The sequence below is a fragment of the Calidris pugnax genome, unplaced genomic scaffold (assembly GCF_001431845.1).
Source record: "Calidris pugnax isolate Ruff unplaced genomic scaffold, ASM143184v1 scaffold474, whole genome shotgun sequence".
In the NCBI taxonomy this organism is placed as follows: Eukaryota; Metazoa; Chordata; class Aves; order Charadriiformes; family Scolopacidae; genus Calidris; species Calidris pugnax.
In genome coordinates this window covers 222,064-234,500 of record NW_015091223.1, presented here as the reverse complement: position 1 = coordinate 234,500, position 12,437 = coordinate 222,064, and the positions used below count along the sequence as shown (strand labels likewise).

The following is a 12,437-nucleotide window of genomic DNA, read 5'->3' as shown; positions in this document are numbered from 1 at the left end:
TTCAAGTAAAAGAGCTGAATAGCTTTTCCTAAAAGAGGAAAACTTCCCACTTCACTCCATTTTCTCTTGTTAATCCCTTTAGGGCAACCTAAGATGACAATGAGTGTCTTTGATCTTACCTCTACAATGAACTGATTCACCGAGTTCCTTTCAAAATACATCCTTTGCTCTCTCTTGTTGAGGCACAGGGATTTCTGCTGAGTGCAGATCCCATCACTTCCATAGAGAACAATGAAGACATCTGCATCTGTACCAGCTCCAAAGATGTCGCTGGTGTAGACCGTGATCTCGTAAGGAACAACTGATCCAGGAAATGGCAGAAAATTAAAACAAACCAACAGAAGTTAATAAGCAGCATTAGTAAGCAACGTTCCTAAGAAATTTTTAATGAAGCAAAATCTGGCTTAGAAAACTTGACAATTAAAGAGGATATAGTAGGAGTCACACGGTTGCAGTCATTTAGTTATCTGCCTGGTCAGTACCATGAGAATCCAGAGGAATTTCCTTTAACCCTACCAGGCCAACTGACCTTGATACATGTTCATTTACTGACATTTTGGGATTAATCACATGATCAGAAAGCACTCAGTATATTTATACCTGCCATTCAAAGTTATTGAAACAGGATTTACTTCAACAGCTCATGTCTTGAAGGAAAACATGAATTCATAATTTTTTGAGCAACTAGGCAGATGGATGACATTAAGCCAACTGGAGACAGTATATAAATATTCTAGATGGCCTAATTAATAAAAAATCTCCTATTACTTTCATGACTAAACAAGTGACAAAAATCAATCTTAAGGAAAAGAAATAAACACCTCTGTTGTCTACTCCGATCTCATTTTCTCCTAGTACCACCTTCTCTGTAAGACCAAGGCAAATGTGATAATTACTACCAGATCAATGGTGAATGCAGAACAGTAAGGATCACACCCTTAAATACTTCCTTATCCTGTTCCCTTGGTTCTCCAGAATGTCTCATGACCCCAGAATCTGATGCCTCCTTTTGTTCTCTTCTATCTTCTCAGCTTCTCTGTCTTGAGTCCAGCTAGAGTACGACTCAGACTTGTTCAGGAAAAGGACTGATCCAGGAATAAGACTGGGGCTCTGTTCCTGGCTCTGCTACAAATTTACTGAATATTCTCAGTTTCCAAGGTGAGATGGTGTTTAACTCGCGGAATAAGAAACCTGTGTTCAGATGCCTGCACATCAAACAGGTGTGCACATCTCTGGTTGTAATCACTACAGTCAATGCAGCTTGAAGAGAGTCAGACAAGCTAATGCAGGCATCTTCCTCAGGGTTACCAGAATCGTTCTCCAAATCCACCCTCTGGGAATGACCAAACATTTATTGATGATCATAGAACTATAGTATTAAGGCCAGGCTGGAGGGGGCTTGGAGCAACCTGGCCTGGTGGGAGGTGTCCCTGCCCAGGGCAGGGGGTTGAAACTGAATTGGTCTTTAAGATCCCTTCCAACCCAACTCATTCTATTGTTCATCCTCCTACCCTTCAGTCCTCTTTGCTATTTGCACTACGGCGCTTTGTGGTGTATTTCAGATTCACCATCTCTGCTAGGGGAGAGAAGAAGGTTTCTGGCACCGTATCTGGAGTAACTCTGATTATGCATATCAGAGACTAATCATTCATTAAAAACCCAGGCTCTCTAAATCAGATTCTCAGGAGAACAGAGATGAAGAAGTTTTCTTCTACAGAGAGTCAGCCTGGAGGTACTTAATATTCTTCCTGCCCAACCCAATGAAATCTGCTCTGCCGTGCTGCGAGTAATCTGTAATAGTTTCTCCAGTATGTAAGAGAGGAGGTGGGGGGGAAAAATCCCGGAGACCAAAAAAATCACATGCTACACGTTATGAATTAAAAATTATCTTCTCTGCTGAGGTCTACGGCGTTTGCTCTTCTTGCTTGAATATTAACATCAGCTTAGAACTGAATCAGCAAAGCAGCACCGTAACAAGGTCACCATCAGCCCAGCTTTCAGCTGTCAGACGCCCATTTCATGTACACGGCCCTTTTAAAGCTGTATCCCCAAAGGGGAACGGTTTTAATTGGGCTGCCAGTGACATGTTATCCTTTGCTGGGCCTGAAACAATTCTGGCGTGAGTCATCATAGCACAAATCACACTGCTTTAGTTACCTTTGGCAAACTGAAAGCCCCAGGGTTAGTAGTGAGGAAGCCAGAAGGCGGTAAATAGCACGGTGGGAATGGTCTAAATGGTCAAACAGCCCGCGCTGACACCGAGCCTGGTGCAGCTTTCTTGCCAGGGAGGTCTGAGTATTTTCTAAGGCTGAAGGTGGACAGCTGACAGAAATCAGGTTTACACAAACTATGTACTCCGTATGCCAGAAACCCTTACCTCATTCTAATATACAGGGATATTAATAAATTATACAGTCAACATCTGCATCAAAATATATTTCGACTGGGAAAGACACAGAAAAACCTGAAGAGAAGCACGTACAAGGTTTCTGGATTATATTTGCTCCTGTGAGTGTATTCACTATATCTATCTACCGGTTTATTTCTTCTGACATAGACTATTATGTCTTCCATTTGACTGACAAATGTGAGAAAGGGAGAAAAGAGTATCCATTCTTCTGCTCCGGACAGTTTAGGTAAAGAAAGAAAGATATGAGAGATAAAATATAGTGTGGTCAAAGTATGTGGGAGGCACAAAGAGATGACCTTGGCGGATCCTCAGAGAAGAAAGATGATTTTGGCTTACAGACTACAGGTTAGGAGGATCGGGACCTTGGAGGCTCAACCAGCCAGTATAAAGGAGACCTTCAACAGGAACCACAGTGTTTACAGTAAAAAAGAAGGAGCCAAAGCAGCTGATAGTCTTCTGTGTAGTTATTCTCACAAGTATTTATGAAGAAGAAAGACTGGGCAGCTCTAACTTTTGATGTCTAAATGGGGGACTGCAAGAGGTAAGGCTTTTAATCCCACCAACATATACAATGAAGGATGCAATGAGCTTTGGTGTGACCAACTTATCACTTGTTCAGAGCCACCTAGGAAGCATTTGGCAGGGCATGAGTTGCAAAACAACTCTCAGGTTCCAGACTTTGTCCCTAGTCATTGTGGTATCCAACCTAATGAAGGGAAAAGGCAATTTTGATAGTCTCCTGAAGGTGGGCCAGGTAATATTTGTTGACAACTTGAAATGAAGCCGATCAGGGAGAGAAAAGTCACAAGAAGTCCCAAGATAGTCTCCTGAAGGTGGGCCAGGTAATATTTGTTGACAACTTGAAATGAAGCCGATCAGGGAGAGAAAAGTCACATAAGTCTCAGGTCTGTGAGTTCCCTGCACACAGTCAAGGATGCACATGTGAAAAGGAAAACAGAGGACTACAAGATAAGCAAAATAATATTTCCAGTCATCTGTATTCAAGAAAGTCATGTTATCTGATTCTCAATATTCTGAAGACAGGAAAAGAAGTTGCCTGAATAGAAGAGTTTCAGGTGTCATAGCAGACTCGAAAATTATGAGCCTAGTATCACAGGGGGGTTGGAAGGGACCTCTAAAGATCACCTAGTCCAACCCCTCAGTACTCAGCAGAGCTCCTGAAAGACACTGGGTTTACCCCAAAACATTTATTTAGAGGGTGTGAAGTGAAGAGTAAGAAAAAATTGGAGAACAGTAAAAGGGGCAGATTGGTGCAACAGCAGCAGAAAAGCACCACACTGAAGAAACTCTGGAAGAGGATCTTTCAGCAAGAGGGCTGTTCAGTGCCAAAGGCAGTGAGGGAACCAAGGCTTGGAAGCAAGACCAAAGTGTCTGCTTTGACAACAGAAACAGCAATATTTGAATGGAGCAAGATCAAAGAGAAACTGGAGACAAGGAAGACAGCTTGGAATGGGCTGAGGACTTGGAGATGACAGGGCAGCAAAAAGACAATCATAGGCAGCTTCATGGCTTCTAGTGACTCTTTGATTTGGTGAATACAGGAAACATTAGTCTAGAGCACCCAGAGGAACCTTGCAGTAATTGGAATAGCTGGCATGTGGTGATTTATAAATTTTCCAAAGCCAGTTCAAGGGAGATGCCAAGCCTATAAAGCTGCGTGAGCTGGTGAGATTTTATCTTCTGCAATGGTGGGTGTATCCCGGGGAAATGGCATTCTGCTCACATGGGATATACTCTCTTGTCTGCAGTTCTGCAGGGAAGATGATTCTCTCAATGGCTCCATCGTCCTCCGATTTATCCAGCCAACGGCCACAAGGGAACTTGAGGCACTGTCCCAGCGACGGGGCATCAATCTCCACCCATTCCAGAAACCAGCCAGTTGAATTACCTGTGGTTGGAGAGATAACAATGAATAACCCACAAAGCCTTTACAGCAGACGAATCATTGCATTCCAGACCTCTGAGAAATAAATCATCCTCTCTTTTGCCAATGGAAAAACAGAGTGGATATCATAAAGATGATTGCAAATGATTGTCCAGGTTTGAGCTAATGTGCTTTACATTTCTATATGCATCAGGTTAAAGATGTGGAAGTGGAACACATGGAAGTACTAATTACTCCATTACTTGGATAAATTTGTCTTTGTAATAAGACAGAGGAGTTATCAACAACTATGGCTCTTGGTGACCCATAGGGAAGTAGTCCATATGTCCTTCCACTACTTCCCTAGTTTGTAGTAGAGACACGGCCATGCCTAAAAAGACTAAAGATGATCAAGACAACAAAAATACTGATAGAGAAATGAGACAAGTCTATAGGTCCCATGCATGACAAGAAAAAAATATAAGGTTTGGTGATGTATGAGAAACCTCTCCAAAGGGGTGGCTGCAAAACTAAACTCTCTCTTACAGAGAGAGAGGTTGCAAAGCTACCTGTAAGTTGCCACCACTGTGCTCTTATTGCCACAGCCATGGGAAAGGTATTAGCAGCAAAGAACAGCCAGAGTGACAGCAAGGATCTGTCACCAAAAGGCAAATTACATTTGTGGTCTTGGTGGCAGGTTATTTTATACAGCAAGGTGCCTAATGCACTAGAAATACTGCATTACAAAGCAGATCATCTTACCTTTATTGTCATGGCCTATCTTGATTTTTTTCAGGTCCCCAATGTCCACAGACTCCACTGTAAACTCATCTACCTTCCCACGCTCAAACTTGTTCTTGTTAATCTTTGAGGCCTTTAGGCTGACTACCCCTGTTGGGACAATGCAGAAGGACATTGTTCAGCGTGTGAAACAAATCCTCTGGGAATGTCAACAGCGGAACAGGGGAAGTGGCTAAAACGTAAAAAAATGGCTTTTCATCTCAAGATCTGAGCTTTTGTCCCTCCCTCCCTCCCTCCCCTGCACCAAAATCTGTATCAAGTCCCAGAATATACAGAATTCTTTTCTTGAGGGGTCCTCTGGCAGCGCCACAGGGATGATGCTGTTGTATTGCCCCTACCCATCACTCCCCTGTCACTCACTCTCACAGGCATCCGAGTCACGGCACACACAGCTTGGCTGCTTCCAGGAGGATTTGCTCATCAGCTGATTAAATACTTCTGGGCCACTCAAAGAGGCAGAGGAGAGCCGGGTTTCAGGAGCATGCTGATTCATTGCTGAGGAAAGCAAATCACTCACCCCATTCACACTACCCGCTAATGTAGTCCCAGTCAACTGTGCTGTTGCTATAATTGAAATTAAAGCCTTTGGATCGGCAGCTGGTGCAAATCAGCATCGCAAAGTTCGGCAGTGATTTACAGCAGCTGGTGGTATGCCCCCAGCTATCACTCTGTGTGTGCGGAGACAGGGAAAACGTTGAAGTTGTACTGAAAAGGAGTGAGGAATGGGCAGCAGGGAAACAAAAGGAAACCCTGACCTCTCCTTTCAGGTGTCCAGCAGTGAGGTGCTACCCTGTTCCATCACATGAAGCCATACCTGTGTCATCTTTACTTCCATAGAGAGTGATGAAGACGTTGGCGTCTGTCCCAGCGTTCTTCTTGTCCCCGGTTTTCACTTTCACAGTGTATGTTGTTGATTTAGCTGTCAGATAAAATACCTTAATTTAAGAGCGTGAAGTCTGAGCAGGATTTAACTCTACTTTTCATTGCATATGTGTGTTTGGTTTGGGTTTTATTTTGACCGATTACAGCCATGGTGTAATCTCCTAATTCCTGCCGCATGCTGTGGTAGCTCCTGGGGTGAGCTGGGCTATCTGGTTGCAGAGTTTTCTACTGCTCCAGTCATTCAGTACATTCTCTGCATATCTACAGATAAGAAATGTGCTCAAGCCTTCCCATTTGCTTCCTGGCAATCTGTAAGGCTCTTCAAACCTGCTTCTGCCTGTAATGTTATTTCCTTTTAAAGAAACCCACCACACTCCTTCCCCCCCTTTATTCTAATAGCACCAAATAACATATGTGCACATAACACATACCAGAAAGTGTGTGCATGTTGACATATACTGTTCATATTCATGAACACACCCTTCACAATAGCGCCATTAGGGAGGTTTCTATCGCACCACCATCTAGCAAGTGCAGTAAACTCATAAAAATTGGGGAAAAGTCTAATGTACTCTTCACTGCACTGCAAAAACCTACTCAAATTTCCCAAACCAGCACATTTCTCCCATGGTTAGGCACATGTTTCCAAAGTGCTGCTCAGCCAGAAGGTCCTCCTGAACTGAAGGGCTATCCAATTTGTAGAAATTTGTTGGCTATACAATTTGTGGAAATTATTCAGGTATCCAAAAGCATTTGAGGGGGGAGTTTAAGACCTTTCATGGGAAGTGAAGCCAATGCTGGGCATTCAGCACCTTCAGCATCAGACCCAGGAGTCTGTCATTGCTCTGTGGTTACCATGCAAAATTAGCTACAAGGCTGACAAAGTTATTTCGGAGGACAATGGACATGAGCAGCAAGATGGAAAGAAAGACAAATTTCGGTCCCTTCCCTTTCTGTGGTCATGTTTGTTTGCTCTCTGCTTGGTTTCACATTGAAATGTTCAACCACTCCAGCCCATGATGTGAAATGGCTGGGATTTATGCCTTAGATATTAGCAGTGAATGTGCATTTCAGTTGAGAGATGATGGCGGAACACGTTATCCATCTTCCTAGCTTTCTCAGTTTGGGTCCAATCTTGCAAGATGATCAAACCACCTAAGAATGAGGAGTGTCCACTCCTCGTTGGCTGACATACACTTCACACTTCATTCACACCTGAAAACTTTATGTTTAGGGCACAATTCCAGCCCGGTGAATGCTAACTGCTAATGCTCTCAGCAATGCTATAAGTTGGTCCCTTTTCAACCCCACACTGGAAGAAATACAAGGCTAACATAAACCTTTCTGTTCCAGGCCCAGCGTTGCAAGAGACTGGCCATCATTTTCCGAATCTTTCTTTACAAATGCTTCATCCACTGGGACCAGCTCCCTGACAATCTGCCCGTCATCTTCCTCAACTGCTAACCACCGCTGGCATGGAAAATAATACCTACAAGAATGACAGCAGCACCCAGCACTTACACAGGACTTCACAGGCTTTAATAACATAAACAAGCACAGATTAGAGGGTACTTTAAAAAAAATCAACACGATTACTTGAAGCTGAATAACGCATCTGTTTTCATCCTTGAGCCCTGGTATTTTTTGTGGGAATTAAATTCATAAACAGGTGAGTGAGCAGTTACTGAAAGCGTTATTTCTGAGCTGTCAGCCCCGTATGACCGATTGCTTTTAGTTTTCACTCCCAGAAAAAGTTAAATAACTAGAGGGAACCTCCAATCTAACAGGCATTTCATGTTTATGAAGAGTGGACCTATCTTGGGGTCCTTATGAGCAGTCCCACCCACCAGAGCGTTGTGCAACTTTTAAAGCACATGATTTCAGGCACGTTCCAGCCCAAAGGCAAGCCTGTAATTCAGGTTTCTAACAGCCTAGGCTTTGTTCATCCAGCTGCCTGTGAAAATCACGGGAGTTTGCTTAGAACAGGACTTGCTTTTGGCCCAGACCTTTGCATTAGGTGCAAAAGACAAAGGAAATGTGAGGTCAAGGGCTTCCAGAGTGGAGCCTTGCAAGGAAACACGTATGTGTAGGCTCTGCATGGAGACCTCTTCAGGAGGGAGACTCCCTTCCTGTGGAAACAGAGAAAAGAGGAGTTTTCTTTCCAAACACCCTTGGTTCCCAAACTGCAGAGATGCTGGGACAGCAAAGCTCCTCACAGAGGTACCCCACAATGGCCCCACACTCAGTACAACAGAACAATCATCACAAGTCCCCCAAAGGATGCCTGTGAATAGGTGAGGAGCTACGATGATGCATCTCCTCTGCCTTCCTGTGTTTCTGCAGGCTCCTGAGAACCTGCCCCCTTTTCTGACCCCTTTTCTGAAAGGGTGCGACAGGCTGCTCACGTGGTGCTCTCCTTGAGGTCAACAATCTCTACCCTCTCCAGGAACCAGCTCGGGCTAGCACCAGAGTTATCGTGGCGGATCCGCAGCTTCTTCAGCTCACCCAGGTCAATGGCTTTGATGGTGAACACATCCACCTGCACAGGAGGCAAGAAGCAAACAACTATGTTTTCCACAAAGGGAGAAAGGCAGGAGTAAATGGCCAAAGGTAGTCTTTAAACAAAAGGCGTTTGTAAGTCGCCCTTGTATTCTTTGGGTGGATGTACTAAAACAACAGAGCTGTGAGCTCTCCCATTAACACTCATGCTTGGCTCCCTCAAGGCAGTAACAACCAGAGAGCTGCACAACCCTTCACTCCTTTCTTCACCTCATCCTCATTTCAGCTTCCTCCAGGTTTAAGTCATCTCTCCTAAATCTCAGTCCTTTCAGGCTTAGCATTTTCCTCCAGACTGAATCTGGAACAAACATATTGATTCCACGGAAACTTTTCTGTGCACCTCCATGTGCTTTATTTCAAACCACAGAATATTTTTTTTCTGTTGTCATTTACTACAACCATGAGGTTCATTTATTAGCTGTATTAGTGTGACAGGACAGACCTTGTTATCCTAATACTTTAAACATCTTAATGTGATTAACTTGTTGGTAGACATTGGGTTTCTACTCCCAAGAGCAGAGACTGCTACATTTGCAGCTTGGAGCTCTTCCCACTGAAGGAAGAACCATGTGCAGGTTGCAGCTTCACCGCTGCCAAGCTCATAAATCACAGCTAACAGCTTATTTAACAACCTGAGGCTCTTTTTTACGATTGCAAGTTTTCCACAGCTGCTTATTGTTTCCGTAATTTTTTGTTATTCATAATTATTCCTTGAACAATTCCTGGCTGTAATAGTAGCTTGTTAATTGTTCATAAACATTTTTATGGCAAATATTCAATCTACTTGATGGAATATCTCTACAAGAGATGCTGTTTAATTGGATTGGATTATAATGTAATTATAGCACACTGTGTAATATTACTTTTATTCTCTGCCTGGCTCAGTAGAACACTTAGAATTGTATTTGCAATCTAGATGCTGACATACTTGAGCTGCCTCACAAATACTCCCCAATATTAATTTAAAGTTTGTGGTTTTCAAGTATTCCTGGCAGGAAATGTTATGACCAGAATGCTTACAGGAAGCAGATGCAAGAGGTGGCTCCAATGTAGGATTGGTGTTCAACTTATTACTCAAATTACTTTCCCTTGGAAAACGTTTTGAGGCATTTTGCTTCAAATAATATATTTAAGAAATAGAATACATTTGAGCTTTAAGCTGAAAGAAGCAGCCAAGCCCTGCAGAGAAGAGACTGCAAAGAATGGCCAGTGTGATAACTGTGAGAGCTCTGCCAGCCTTCCACTCGTGTGAGTGAGTTGAGTTCGTGCATTACCTGGCCCTTTTCAAACTTGTTGAGGTTATTCGACCTTTTCAGCTGGCGCTCACCCGTGTCTCCTCTTTCTACTCCATAGATGCTCAAGAAGACATTAGCATCTGTCCCAGCACCCCACACAGTCCCAGTGAGAACATGGACTTCATACGTGTTCTCTGCAAGTAGAATTGCAAAGGCAGATCAGGAGGAGCACAGAAATAGCCATATTTCATCAGATCCATGGCTCACCATGAAAGCACGTAGCCCAAAAATGCCAGCTATAACCAGTCAGCTATAAGAAAGATTCTGTCTGCAGTTTGTTTGCATCTATCTTAAAACATGAGCAGCTTATTCTTTCTCCAGACATTGTCATTAACCGTATATGTAGTTACAGTTTGCTAAACTTCCAGACACGGTGGTAGCCTGTGGGACTTGTGACCCAAGTGCCCCAGACAAGCCTTGGAGAATCCTACGGAAGTCCTTTAGGATACTCCCATTTCAGGCTATCTCCTCCATCCTCTGTCTGACTTTAACCACTGTCCACTTCCTCCCCATAGCTGATCAACCAAACTACAGTGCAAGCTACACTTCAGGCCTGGGGCAATGGGGTGGCTGGGGGGCTGTAAACGGTCCCACAGAGCCCCACTGCATGGTTATCCTCCATGCAACTGCTGTATCCACACACACACACACATTCCCTCTGATATTTACCCTCCAGGTCAGATTCTCCTTCAGGCACCAGCTCCACCACAATCTCCTTATCACCTTCGTCTTTAGCCAACCAGCGGTGTGCCACAAATGTATAGACATCCATTCCTTCTTCCCCCTTGGTCTCCTCTTCTTCCTCCTCATCGGACTTCTTCTTTTTCTTCTTCTTATTTTTATTGGAATCCTTTGTCTTTGAGGCAAGCCGCTTCAGTGTGACACTTTCCAAGAACCAGCCATCCCCAATGCCTGTCCCGTCATGGCCTATCCGAATCTTATAAATCTTGCCAACATCCGCAGCCTCTCTCTGTCACCAAGGGAAAGTCAGCACCCAGGAGGATATAAGATATCTTAACTTCATAAAGTACATTCTTAAACATGAGGGACATTGCCTCTATCACCCAAAACCATCTAAGCAAGCATAAGATAATTTTTTTTATGCATGCTTACCTTTACTTTTCCCCTCATGTTTTATTCTTTCATAATTCCCGTGACCAAATCCCACCTGAACAGACTGAGTTGAAGACATTCAGAACCACCACGGCAAAGATGGGAGCTGAATTCATATTTACTAGGCTCCCTACGTCTCCATTGCTCTCCTTACTAGTATTGTCTCTATGTTGGCATTAAAGGTGAATATGTCAAAATATCATACTAGTTTGTCAGATTCTCAGTGACTGAGTTCTTTTTTAAATGAGGACTACAAGGATGTTGTGAGGTTATGTGGGAAGAAAATGAGAAGGAACCAAAGACCAACTAGAACTTAATCTGACTACTGCCATAAGAAGCAATAAAAAAAATATTTCTATAAAAATATTGGCAACAGAAGGAGGGCTAATGAGAATCTCTATCCTCTATTGGATGATGGGGAAACATAATAAAAAAGGATGAGGAGAAGGCTGAGGTACTTAATGTCATCTTTACCTCGGTCTTTAATAGCAAGACCAGTTCTTCCCTGGGTACCCAGCCCCCTGAGCTGGATGACATGACCAGGGAGCAGAATGAAGCCCCCATAATCCAAGGGAAAATGGTTAGCAACCTGCTACACCACTTAGACATGCACAAGTCTATGGGGTTGGATGGGATCCATCAGGTACTCACCCCAAAGAGTACTGAGGGAGCTGGTGGAAGTGCTCACTGACCCACTTTCCATCGTTTATCAGCAGTCCTGGCTAGCAGGGATGGTCCCAGTTGACTGGTGTTTAGCAAATGTGATGGCCTTCCACAAGAAGGGCTGGAAGGAGGACTTGGGGAACTACAGGCCTGTCAATATGACCTCGGTGCCTGGGAAGGTTATGGAACAAATCATCTTGAGTGCCATCATGCAGCACTTACAGGACAACAAGGTGATCAGGCCCAGTCAGCATGGATTTAGGAAAGGCGAGTCCTGCTTCACTAACCTGATCTCCTTTTATGACAAGGTGACCCACTTAGTGGATGAGCTAAATGTTGTTGATTGACCTCGGTGCCTGGGAAGGTTATGGAACAAATCATCTTGAGTGCCATCATGCAGCACTTACAGGACAACAAGGTGATCAGGCCCAGTCAGCATGGATTTAGGAAAGGCGAGTCCTGCTTCACTAACCTGATCTCCTTTTATGACAAGGTGACCCACTTAGTGGATGAGCTAAATGTTGTTGATATTGTCTACCTAGACTTTAGTAAAGCCTTTGGCACCATTTCTGAAAGCATTCTCCTGGAGAAGCTGGCTGATCATGGCTTGGATGGTAGTACTCTTTACTGGGTAAAAAACTGGCTGGAGGACTGGGCCCAGACCGTGGTGATGAATGGAGTTAAATGCAGTTGGTGGCTGATGACAAATGGTGTTCCCCAGGGCTCGGTACTGGGACCAGTTCTGTTTAATATCTTTATTCATGATCTGGATAAGGTCATCAAGGGCACCCTCAATATGTTTGCAGATGACACCAAGTTTGGTGGGAGT

The 12,437-nt window shown here is 43.8% G+C and overlaps 1 protein-coding gene across 1 annotated transcript in view; it reads right to left on the bottom strand.

The window, feature by feature from the left end:
* Positions 1 to 12,437, bottom strand: part of LOXHD1 (lipoxygenase homology domains 1) — a 140,804-nt gene that overhangs the window by 73,971 nt on the left and 54,396 nt on the right. The window contains exons 16-23 of the mRNA XM_014959844.1: positions 10,502 to 10,802; positions 9,812 to 9,966; positions 8,384 to 8,517; positions 7,319 to 7,467; positions 5,911 to 6,015; positions 5,058 to 5,186; positions 4,155 to 4,319; positions 120 to 301 (exon numbers count right to left, since the gene is read on the bottom strand). Coding sequence (XP_014815330.1) covers positions 120 to 301; positions 4,155 to 4,319; positions 5,058 to 5,186; positions 5,911 to 6,015; positions 7,319 to 7,467; positions 8,384 to 8,517; positions 9,812 to 9,966; positions 10,502 to 10,802 — 1,320 coding nt within the window. The remainder of the gene's footprint in view (positions 1 to 119; positions 302 to 4,154; positions 4,320 to 5,057; positions 5,187 to 5,910; positions 6,016 to 7,318; positions 7,468 to 8,383; positions 8,518 to 9,811; positions 9,967 to 10,501; positions 10,803 to 12,437) is intronic.